This window comes from Eptatretus burgeri, chromosome 3 (genome assembly GCF_056783735.1).
Source record: "Eptatretus burgeri isolate ZD-2024b chromosome 3, Ebu_testis_v1, whole genome shotgun sequence".
Taxonomy (NCBI): Eukaryota; Metazoa; Chordata; class Myxini; order Myxiniformes; family Myxinidae; genus Eptatretus; species Eptatretus burgeri.
The window spans coordinates 91,281,068-91,293,739 of NC_140963.1; the positions used below are offsets into that span (position 1 = coordinate 91,281,068).

Here is a 12,672-nt window from a genome sequence, read left to right on the forward strand (position 1 = left end):
GAGTATTGAAGGGGCAGGGAGTTTTGCTTCAAACTATTGCTATTAATGTTTCAGCATGGCTTAAAGTGCTGTATTTATTTAAATTGTTAGCATTCACTTCCCATTCAGTTCTACAGCAAAACAAGTATATCCATTCATTTTATTTATCTGGCTATTTTGGATTAATTTGTTACCCTGCACAAGCGAAGTGAAAAGCGGGGTTAAGTAACTGGTTCGTGTCTCCGTCCGTCTGTCCATCTTATCAGTTTATGATTGAGGAACAACTTATTTAAATTAAAAGTTATATTTTGAACACGAATCGGAACATGAATTGGAAGTCAAATCTGCTGTTGAACAGTATTATTGTCTCTGAATTCGTCCTGATCACACATGCGCAGAGTGGAGTGAGATAATTTTTTACTCTGTCTGCCTCCCTGGCAGTCCAAAAGAATTGGAAATCATTCAAAACAGGAAACTTACTATTTTAAAGACGACATAAAGGACACAAACAACAGGCACAAATAACTAATGTAACATATTAGTTAGGGTGGTGCAATACACACTCCATAAAACGGCAGTAAAACCCAGAATTAATTTATTTATATGACTTTCACAATCTTTATTTTTTATTGAAACAAGCTTGCATGTTTTGGGAAAAACTGAAGTTCGTCCACTTTTGAATTTGGCTTCAAATAATGAAGCATATTTTACGTTGAATTGTGGATACCAAAGTGCAGTACTGTAGTTGCAAACAGCATAGACCAACGCTACACGCGCAGGCCAATCGCATTGCTTGCTACTCCCTATGGTGCGACTGGCAACTGCATGCGTATGGCACGAGCATCTTTGTAAGACCTGGTGCTGTAATCTCTCTAAAAAAGACAAATATATTCTGCTTTGCTTCTCTGTTGCAGTGTGAAATGCGTGAAAATTAATGTATAGTGCCAAAATTTCCACTTTTACAGTAAATCTATTTATGTATTCCATAATTCATTATTTATAGTGTTTTTGTGTTTTTAAAACTATTGTTTTTTTTATTCCTCACCCTTTACACTTTTTCTTTTGTTAGCTATGCATAAAATGGATAAAATATTACTCTTTCACCTGCATGCCCCATGCATGGATAACTGCAGGTTATCAACCCCCACCCATATCCTTTCAACCATTACCTTCCGACCTTTTTCTTCCTTCCCCATTACCTTACCGCATTACCTTACCCTTTTCTCTTTTCTAACCTTATCCTTATTTTTATTTTCTTGCTTCGCTCTCTTACCCACTTCCTCTGCATCATGTGTCCATTAAAGTCATGGACATTTGTGTTTTCATTGAACAGTTATCCTCATATACTGTGTAAATAATCCAGTTTAGTATCACAGGTTATGTGATGTAACTTATGAACTTATTTCTCTTCAGGGGGCTACCTTTCTCCCAGTCTTTATTGTTCAGGATACGGCAAGCCAGGAGGGTCAGAGGACATAGGACGGGATCATCAAGGTCGGGCGAGTGCAGCCAAGTCTAACTTGGAATCACAAAGTTTAGAATGCCAAGCTTCACGCCAATCACCAATTGTAAGTGTCCAGTACTTACTTATTGCTTAAATTTAATTGCCTTTTTAAAAAATCCATTGCAATCATTTTTCTTATCAGTTTTTAACACAAAACCTTAATTTCACCGTATAATATAATCTTTTTCTCACAAGGCAGCAGAAAAGCCACCCTCAGACAAGGAAGAGGGTCCTGCAGGGATGGATAGGAACAAGAGGAGAGTCAGTCCACCACCTCTAAGACATGTCCACCTGCAAGTGAGCGCTGGAACAACGTGCACAGGTCAAAATCAAGTGTCTTGCATCTATTTCTTCATGAACTGATTATATTCCGTACCTCTTAACATGCTTTGTCATGAAATAACTTCTTCATTTGTACATCCTTGGGAATAATGAATTTGGCCATGGTAGATACCAGAGGCTTGCAATTGCAAAGGATACCATGGGTTTTTGTTAATGTAAATGGAGATAAAACAGCCATGTTAATGCCCTGTCTGAAGTCTTATACAATACTACTAACTGAAGCCTTTCCTATTCTGCTTTTCCTTTGAGGCTAAAAGAGCTGAGGTTTAAAGAATTATACACAATGGTGTGTTATATCGGTTAAAAAAAGTGGATCACTTTTTATATTAGTAGCAATTTGTTTGGAATCGAAGCTCTCGGGTGCTGTCACAACCAAAGCAAAGGGTGATTTTACATCCCAACTGCAGCAATAAATGTGTGCATTTCTGAAGCTACCAGTATTTAAAAACTGCAGGTGTATTAATGCTCATTTTCATACGTTTATTGTACCATCTTCAACGCTTTTTGCGATATTGAATTTTTTTTTCTATCTTTTGAGAAAGAAATGGCATCCATCATAAGTTAAAATTTTCAGAAGTTGTCCATTTGGTAAATTTATTTTTGCAAGGGACACAGTAAAATGACAATTAATAAATAGTGAATGTGATTATTTGTTGATACACACCAGGTTTTTGATTTTGACCCTGTTGTGTGTGCCTCATAGTCACAATGGGAAGTGATTAATTGGTTCACGAAAAAATATTTTCACGAAAAAAATAAGTGACCACTATATTCGTTATTCTTGTGTGTCTGTCTGTCTGTCTGTCTGTCTCTGTCTGTCTGTCTGTCTGTCTGTCCCGAGCATAGCTCCGTGGGTTTTGATCCGATCCTGACAAAATTTTGGTGGGAGGTTTATATCATGATCTAGTTGTGTTTTCCTGGAAATGGGCATGGTGCGCCCATTATGGGCGGAGCCACGCCCAAAAAACGTGTTTTTAGGGGGTAGGCGATTTCAATTTGCATCTTCTCTTAGGGGGTTTGTCGAATCTGGCAGGGCTTTCGGTATTTGGTTAGCCCAATGGCACCTGCATAGCCCCACGGAGCTCGATTTTTCATTTTCGTCCCAAGGTCAAGGTCACAAGGTCACGAACTTAGAAAATTTCGAATTTTGACATAAAATCATATGACCGCCCAAACTTTGAGAGCTAGGATGACAATATTTTTATGCATAATCATGAGATCATTCCCCACCTAATGTCTTGAAACCATTTTGCTCTATCTCGAACACCTTGCCCGTGGCACCCCCTTCAAGTTTGTTTTTACGCTGATTTCATCAAAGTATGGATAATCCGATGAGTGTGAAATGCCATATAGCCTATATGAAGTTATATTGTTCCTGGAGTCGGTGCTCAGGCAGTTATAGTAAATAAATTGTTTTCACACATAAAACAAACACTGACATAGCAACAGTGCAGAGCAGGATCAGTTGATTATTTTTAAGAGGAAGAAGAATATAAAGTAGGGTGTCAGATCATAAATAAGTAGTCGTAAATACATGTACATGTATGAAACATTGTTACGTAGCATTTACGTGATGGATTGATGTCAGGACTTCTCTGTTCCATGTGATGTCACATCACGGTGTTTGTTCAGCTCACTGAAAGTGGCTACATTTCATCTTTTCAGATCAATTTGATTAATAACTGAAAGTTTTTATTCTGACATTGACCAGGAGAAATAATTTGGCACTGCAAATTTGGGGCAACCGCACATGCACAATCTAAGCTCTGGTCCTCTCTTCAGCAAGATGTACTGACCTCTGGCACGATGGTGTGGCACATGTGCAACTTTGAGACAAATGCTCATGCATAGTCCAAGCTCTACCTCTGCCAAGCATTTTAATATTATAGATGAACTCACTTGTTTATATGGATTCAATGTTGTGAACAAGCACCAAGCTAATCAATTGGGAAGCACCATGCAGGAAGGGCAACATTATACCTTTAGAAGCAAGAAAAGATCCAGACTGAGATATTTCAAAGAAACAGAAAAAGTAAGTTTTTGTTTTTTTATACAAAATTGAGGCTCATGAAGGAGATAGAACATAGGGTGGATCAGGATATAACAGAACAAAAGGTAGAAATGGAGGAGGTGGGACACTAACAGCAGGGTAGAGATGAAAAATAGAGGGAGACTGGAAAAATAACGGATGTGGGGAAGAATGGTGGCTCGGGGACGACGCATGGGGTGGATAAAATGGATAGAGCCACAGACTTTCAGGAGGGGAAAACTGGATATTTGGAAACGGGTGGGTTTGGGGATGGTTAACAGGGGTATAAAAGACAATGGCTTTGGATGGGGGATGTTCTGAGATGGTGGTGAACAGCTGGCTTGAAGCCCAGGAGGGAAGAATGAGGTTGAAGAGAAAATGGAAATTAATTCCAAAGGTGGTGGAAAGAGAGGAACAACTGAGGGGAGTTGAGTGGTTATTCAGAATTTTTGGAGCTTCAACAGAAGGAGCTTGCTGTGAACTGCGGGTATACCCTGTATAAACATGAGGGGGGAGACAGAGTATGAAACTAGCAGAGGGTGTAAGACCAGACAGGAGGCAATAGAAAATAGAGAGCAATGACCACTCTGCGATGTGAAAGTGATAGGCCCATCGAGTCAGTTTCATCACGGGAGATTCCCATGATCTTGAAGGCCTTGGTTTCCACGGCACCAAGTTAAGCAATGTGTGAGGCAGCAGTGGCGCCAGCCCAGAGGAGAGAGAAGCACTCCATCAACCTGTGGATGAAGGCCTTGTCAGTGAATAAGAGCTCAAATGTGCCATGGAACGATATTGCATGATGGAAGATGTCCATTGTCCAGTCGAGAACTGACTTTGGAGGACAACTCAGAAGTGTAGTTTTTCCCAATGAAGATCATCGTTGAATTTGAGTCCCAAAAGTTTGAGTTACTGAACTTTTCAAGAGGTTTGTTGAGAAGATAAATGGGAGTGTTTACTATTCGGTCCTTTCTGAGAGACATAGTGAGAGTGTGATATTTGTCGTGATTGAAAGACATATTCCTTGTGTTTGATCAGGTCGTGATTCTTTCAAGATCTTCAGAGAAGGAAGAGGCTGCTGCCTGCTCATCTGAAGGGTGAGGGATGGTTATGCCAGAGGGTGGAGTCATCACAAAATAAATAAACAGGATTTCCAGAGAGTCAGAGAGATCATTGATAAACATTAGGAATAGGAGAGGACCTATAACACTGCCTGGGGGAACTCCAGCCTTGACAGGGAGAGGAGTTTAGAGGATTCTGTTGAGGGCCACGTGTTGGCTATGAGAGTAGAGGAAATTGGTGGGCCATGTGTGGAGTTGGCCTTGGACGCCATAGGCAGAGAGTTTCAAGAGCAAAAGGGACAGTGCCAGACTGTATTGGATGCTTTTCAGGTGTGACATTAACTGCCAACATCCAGTGTTGGCAGATCAGAAGGAAGGATCTGTACGAGAGAGAGAGAGAGAGAGAGAGAGAGAGAGAGAGAGAGAGAGAGAGAGAGAGAGAGAGAGAGAGAGAGAGAGAGAGAGACAGAGACAGAGACAGAGACAGAGACAGAGACAGAGACAGAGACAGAGACAGAGACAGAGACAGAGACAGAGACAGAGACAAAGACAGCAAGTTTATATGGAACAATTCCCAGGCTGAGTTAATATCAAGGCCAGCAGATATAGGAGAGCAGTTGCGAAATGAGATGGCTGCTTCCAGTGCCTGCCAGTCTGCCTGCGTGAACTGCCTAACTTGACGGCACTGAGGTGGTTCTCTGAGAATAGCTCACTTTGCTTGTGACAGAACCTGAGTTGACTATCATAAGCACATGGTTAGATGAATCAATTGGAGCTGAGAAAGAGCAGGAGGCTTTGTCGGTGAAGTTGGTCATTAAGAAGTCCAGAATGGAGGATTTGTCACTGACAGAATTCTGGGTCGGAAAGTTAAAAGATTCAGCCAGTCACACGGAGTTGCCGAAGTCCTTTTGCTGAAGTGCTATGGCTGGTGAGAGAGGTATCAACTCCCAGCCATTTCACATGGTGACGATTCAAATTTGAGGTGACAATTGACACCACCTTTGAATATGAGAGAGTTGGGATGAGTGGTTAAAAGTTGGTTCATATTGACTCAAGAGAGAGAGAGGGGGGGGAGAGAGATGTAAATGGAGATTTCACTGTTTGGAGGATGGCTCAACAAACAGACAATCAAGAGGTGGGAGCGGAGTGAAACTCACAGTCAAAGGTACTCCTGGGCGTTGGGAGATGGAATGCACACAGGTCAGGTAAGGTATGGGAGCATGCACCGGAGCAGCACGTCGCTGCATCCACTTTCTGCCAGTACTCCAAGGGCCTCCTTCTGGCCATCCCCCAGGCAGATGCCTGTTCTATCCCCATCTCCTTGAGATGCTGATGAACTTGCTGCAACCATGAGGCACGTGGTTGGCCAATTGTCCTCCACTCATGAGGCTCCCTCCCCGAGAGAATCTAGTGAGCCGGATCAGCGTCAGGAAAATGAGCCACATGTCCATGCAGCCGCAGCTGATGCTCATGGACTATGCAGGTAACAAATCTCATTTGAGTCTCTCTCAGCAACTGCTCGTTGGCCAAAAAGTCTGACCAGCGATAGCCAAGGATTCTCAGGAAAGACCTGGTACCAAAGTAATTAAATTGCCATCTCAGATCCCTGGTCAAAGTCCAAGTCTCACTTCCATAGAGTAAGACTGGAAGCACCAAGGACCTGAAGACTCAGACTGTTGTCCTCCCACGCAGGTACCGGCAGCGCCACACCCCATGATCCAGTGAATCCATGACTCCCCAGGCCTTACCCAGATGTCTATTGAACTCTGGCTCACAGCCAGCAGAGACATGAATATGACTGCCAAGGAAAGTGAATCTCTCCATCACCTCAACATCTTCGCCACAAACAGGTACAGACAGGACAGCAGCATCCAAGATGTCATTGAAAGCCAAGATCTTAATTCTGACCCAGGAAACCCGTAATCCCAGCGGCTCCGACTCTTGATTCAGCACCTCGAGGACCTCCAAAGTGATATTTAGAGTCTCCGCAAAGATGACTGCATCATCTGCAAAATCAAGGTCAGAGATGCAGAGAAACGATGCACTACAGCTTGATCTCTCTGACATCCTTCCCAGAATCCAGTCCACACAAGTGCTGAAAAGTGTGGGGGTCAGCTCACACCCCTGAAGAACTTCAGTAACAACTGGAAATAAGTCAGAGATGTTATCACCACATCTCACAGCACTCTCAGTCCTAAGGTGTTGTTCAGACATCAGATTGATCAGTTTTGGTGGCACCCCACGAAGACCAAGAATCCTCCAGTGGGCATCCTGATTCACTGAATCGAATGCTTCACAGAGATCAACATTGGCTGCAAGCAGCCCCTGCCGAAACTCTCGTCTGCGTTCGGTGAGGACCTGAAGTGCAAGCATATGGTCAACGATTGACGTCTTTGGTGTAGAGCCTGATTGCTCTGGATGCTGGTGCTCGAGCAGATGGTAACGAACCCGATCAATAATTATCCGAGCAAAGATCTTGCCTGGCAATGAGAGCAACGTCACCCCTCGGTAGTTGTTTTACTCTTGGCGATCACCCTTCCCTTTCCAGAGAGGGACAACAAGGCCCCTCTCCCAGTCAGGTGGGATGATGCCTGTGTTCCAAGCAGAGCACAGAACTGCATGCAACGACATGAGTCAGCATTTCCACCAGCCTTGAGAAGTTCAACATGGATGCCACAGATATCAGGAGCTTTACGCCGTTTCAACCAATTCACCACAGCCTGCTTTTCCACAAAGAAAGGTGGATCACAGTTGATCGGAGGGTTAGCAATAGGGATAGTAACACCCCTGACATCCAACTCAACATCTGATGTTTCAGCCTTCGTAGAGCCGCTCAAAGCAACCGGCCTTGTGGGCCTTCACTTCGGACTCCTTTGGCAAGATCCCACCACCCTCCACTCTAACTGTAGTACACCGAGGGACGGGCTTGGAGAAACGCAATGTGTGAATTCCCAGTAAGCAGGATGAGAATCACTTGACCACAGGTGATGCTCTACCCCCTCACAGATTCCTTGCACATAGTCCTCCTTGTCCATGCTTGGCACATTTACAGTTTTATGCCTTCCTGAACAGCTCAGCTCTGCCATTCAGCCTGGCCCTGCGACTCTGGTCAATGGTATCCAGTGTCCCTTGAGAGACTATTCTTCTTCTCCCTACGGTGAGTTCCAAGACATCTACCAGCAACTACTTGAGTGAAGGCACTCCACAACTCTTCAGGATTCCCCAAAGCACCCAGACCCCCAAATCCCCACTCAGCCTATTCGCAAACTCCTCAGCTCCGCTCTCATCCTTGAGCTTGCCAACATCCAGCCGAGGCTGGGATGGTACCATTCTCCCAGATTAATGCTGCAACTTCAGAGTTGCTGCAACATGTCGGTGGTCAGTATTGAGGAACTGAGGACTCTGGTAGACCCTGCAGTTATGGATCATCCTCCAGCGACCATCAATGAGCACATGGTAAATCTCCTTTATCATACCACCAGCATTGGAATACCAAGTCCAGCGATGTGCCTGTGGGCACTGAAACCATGAACCAGCCATCCTAAGTCCATGACTTCTTGCAAAGTCAAGGAACTTAATGCTATTCTGGTTCACAGTTGCAGACCCAAGGGGACCAACACATGTGTCATAACCATCCCTATCAGTTCCAGTTGATGCATTGAAATCCCCCAAGACTAGAAGAGCATCTCACCTGGGGCACTGATCAACCACAGACTCGAGCGTGGCATAGAATGTCTCCTTCAAGGTGAGATCAGTAAAATAACACCCAAGGAGTGACGAATCCTTTGTCTCATAATACGGTCGTTGACCTGTGTTACCCTAATTATCATTGGAGTTAGTTTATTGGACACAGCTACAGCAACTCCTTGGACATGATAACCATCAGTGACCAGACCAATAGTATGTGTAACCACCTGCCATGATCTTGCTGCAATATGGTCTCTGAACCTCAGAGAGTGCTGCAATATCGATGTCCAAATGCTTGAGCTCAGATGATAACAGAGACAGGTGATCATCCTCTCTTCGGGATAGGATATTCCAGGCACCCATCTAAAGGGACCACCTCAGGTTAACCCGAGGAGACCGCGATCTGGTGGACAACACTTCAGCACCACCCTGATGCACACCACCACAATCTGACCTGGGAAGGTTACCCCGTTGTTTTCCTCCTATCATCAGAGTGGGGTCCCTAAGGCTTTGCCCAAATCCCATCATCCAGTGAGCAGCCCTGCAGAGGGCAGCTGCACAGGAGATACTCCCATGGAGTGGGTTTTCAGATTTCTTTATGCTTTTACTACGTTTCAAGGAATGAAGGGTTTTTCAGTGGCCAGAGTGCAAATCTTGCCACCAACCTCCGAATAAATGGAACCCAACTGCAGGAGGAGGTCCACAGACACAGTTGGGTACTAGATATGGATGGACGTTGGCTCACAAGGACAAGTTTTGTCCTTTGACATTGGCTCTGCCATTTGACAAGTTTTGTTCTTCATCCTGCTGGGTGTCCACATCATACACGCTCCTCACCAGGAAACCTGATGAGGGAGACAGTTTAGTCGCCGACAACCCGATCATAAAACAGGTTCGTACTGGTGTACATGGTAGCTGTAGCAAGTCACAGATCTAATCTGACCTGACGTGACAAATAGTACATGGACAGTGAAAAACAGAGTTATTGATGTGAAGTGCAGTAGCTCCAGTGCCAAGGTGTGGTTCAGGCTTTTCAAACTGAAAATAATCACCAGTTGACAGGTCGCAGCCTATTTTTTTTTTGCCATCTCTCCAGTCTAGCCCCTCTGTTCTTTCAGTTTTCCAATCCTCCGCAGATCCTCCTGGATGCACTCATTCTTACAGTAACCCCAACCTGATTAAATCCCCCAAATCCAGGATTTCTGCCAAGCTCTACTCGTTTTTCTCTTTTCCCCCATTTGTGGACCTGCCTTCCAGTTCAATCACACCCTTAACTCCAGGTTAAGTTGAATATGGTTGAATGCTCTGATTTAATCATGCATCTCATGTCATCCCCCATCTTTGCCTATCTTTTTCTTCTCCCATTCACCTTACCTCACCCAACGTATTTTTCTTCCATGTTGCAGAATTCCCTCTCCTCCTTTCTCTCCTCTTTTTCTATTTGGTTGTTGCATTGCGTTTGCTTCCACCTGTTGTCCTGTTGCCGCATTGTCAGTATGCTGCCTTTTTACCCTCTATCATCATCTTTATCCATGAGCCAAGACAGATTATGCATACAAAAAAAATGAAATAATGAAAGAAAGGAGAGTATCCAGAAAATGTCAGGAGATTATATTACCATCAAAAAGTCTTCATACTCCCAAGTGCTTCAAGACTCGCATGATATAATCAATGGAGTTATGAGAGATATGAAATGACTAGATGTGAAGGTACTGCACCAGGAGAACTAGTTTTATGCAGTTTACATCGAAAGATTGTATTCCACCTTTTTAGGCTTCCTTCCCATTTCAACTTATTGCAGTTTTGTTGTCGATCTTGTGCTTGCATCTCCACATAAAAGTCCTGTCATATCTTTCACACGACAACGCACACTTCAGACCGCTGCTTTAACCCCTGGTCAGCCAAGAATGATGATCACTGTAACTACAAAGATAAAATCGATTATTGCAGTGTGTATGTCAGAATGTGTTCAGACCAGAACGATAACAATCACCAGAGTCTTCAATGATAATGAGAGTTATATTGTTGTGATCGCTTCCAGACCAATTGCTTTACTTTAGTACTCAAATTAAAAATATGGAGGCTCTTGGCCACTCAATGGCAGTGTTTACGGGTGATATCAGTTTCACAAGAATTTGGGTGTTAATGTGGTTGAGAAGAAGCACTAGCAACTCATCCCTATACCCAACACTTCCCGACATTGTAAAGTATATTGCGCCAATATTTGTCTTCCCCACCAAGTTCTTCACATTCTTTACAACAAAAGCAACTCCAGAATCTATCATCTTTGCCACAATGTTTGTGATTTGGGCAAAAAATGAGGAAGTGGTTGATTCTTGGCACTTGCTAAACTATTTGCTGAAATTCCTTTTCCTTGTTATGTGACCACACCAAAAACATCATCGGTATCACTGTAGGTGCGACTGGGTTTTTGCTTGATGCGATTTTGATTATAAAATGCACTTTGACCTTTTTGGAGAGATCGAAATGCTGTGAAAAACACAAATACAATGCAACAAGACAAGGTGTATGAATGTTGGGGAGGTGGAGGAATGAAAAGTATGTGGAATTGGGAGGAATGCGTTGTATATATAAGAGCTGGCCTTGGTGTGAAAAGGTATGCTGTATTTATTTATTTGGCCAAAACACAATCCGAAAATCCAAGAGTTCGACATTGGTGGACATTATTTTAATACTCGTGTCTCAAACATAAATTACGCGGAATAGGATATTTTATATATATATATATATATATATATATATATATATATATATATATATATATATATACATATATATATATATAGTTGCGGTTCTTGGAACCACCTGCATCCAACATATAGTGGTCCCAAGACAGTTATTCTCTTAATATACTTTGAGATAGTCTCTTCCCTTTTATCTAGCGAGGCAACAGGGGTGTGCGTTGCGAGGATCTCATAGTTAGGTTTGCTTACATCATTTCTTCTTCATTTAATTTCTAACTTCATTCCTACTCTCCTTTTATGATTATTCCTGAGGTAAATCTGAGTGATGTGCGCCCTTCACTATGAGATGGGTCCTCAGCAAAGGCCAAGCAGGCATTACGCTGGACACCCCTCTGTAGAAAACAAAGCCTGCCAAATGCATGTGCAGCAGTAATTTCCACCCAATGGACAGGAAACACTCCCAGCACGATGCCCACGCTGCACGGAACATGCACCGAGGCCGGTAAAAGAAAGGCAACCCCATGCCATGTTGGTCGGGATGCGAGTATGCAAGGCGCAAGCGGCGCGTTCTTTTCAACATTCGTGCCCTGCTTTCATTTCTGGACTAATTATATCGATATGGTTTTGCCCCATGCAGACGATAGCAGAATCGGGCAAGTGCTGACCACATGTGTAATGGCGGCTCCACGCGCACTGTACGGAATGTGCTCAAAGGCAGACACATGCTCCGCTCACGACGCTGTAATCATACAGAGCAGGGCACGAATGGACACATCTTACTGTCTGTGCATGGGTTCACCATCACATCATACCTTTGGTCCCCGCTGGCGGCCGCGGATGTTCCCCACGGACGGCGAACGTCTTCTCGCCTCTACGGCCAGCGAAGCTGCGATCGGGCCGCGTGGCGCACTTTGAGTATGCACATTGACCGGCACTGGTCGGGGCGCCCGAGCAGGCATTCAGGACCCTCGGCCGGTTGTCAGGGCACTGCCTGGGGGTTTTTGCAGGGCGGTTCTTGGCGCGGAGTTCGGTGTGGGCGATTCATGTCATGTCGTGCGGTCGGAGCGAGACGGTTCTGCAGAGTGGGGTCATCTTTCCGGAAATGGAGTGTTGCGGTTTCCGGCCATCACGGCTGGGCCGGGAAGGGGGGTCGGGGCCAATCAGAGCGCCCAATTCGGGTGACGGCACAGCGCTTTGGGGTGGCCCCCTGCCCCGTGCTGCAGGGCAGGGCCTCGAGCGGAGCCTTCGATCATTCTATGCTCTGCCTCGCCTCCCGCTCAAGCTGGACTTCGACTCCGCCTGCTACAGTCATCGACTGGACTCCGCCTCCTCTTCCCCGCCCACACGACGCTGACTCCACCTTCCCAA

The 12,672-nt window shown here is 44.5% G+C and overlaps 1 protein-coding gene across 6 annotated transcripts in view; it reads left to right on the forward strand.

The window, feature by feature from the left end:
• LOC147030439 (zinc finger protein 608-like) overlaps positions 1-12,672 on the forward strand; it is a 231,390-nt gene that overhangs the window by 200,864 nt on the left and 17,854 nt on the right. For 3 of the 6 annotated variants that reach the window (XM_085874487.1, XM_085874485.1, XM_085874488.1), the window contains exons 6-7: positions 1,393-1,547; positions 1,679-1,780. In XM_085874487.1, the coding sequence (XP_085730613.1) occupies positions 1,393-1,547; positions 1,679-1,780 (257 nt within the window). Of the gene's footprint in view, positions 1-1,392; positions 1,548-1,678; positions 1,806-12,672 lie in introns of all 6 variants that reach the window. The other 3 variants (XR_015056364.1, XR_015056363.1, XM_085874486.1) reach the window with 3 other exon arrangements.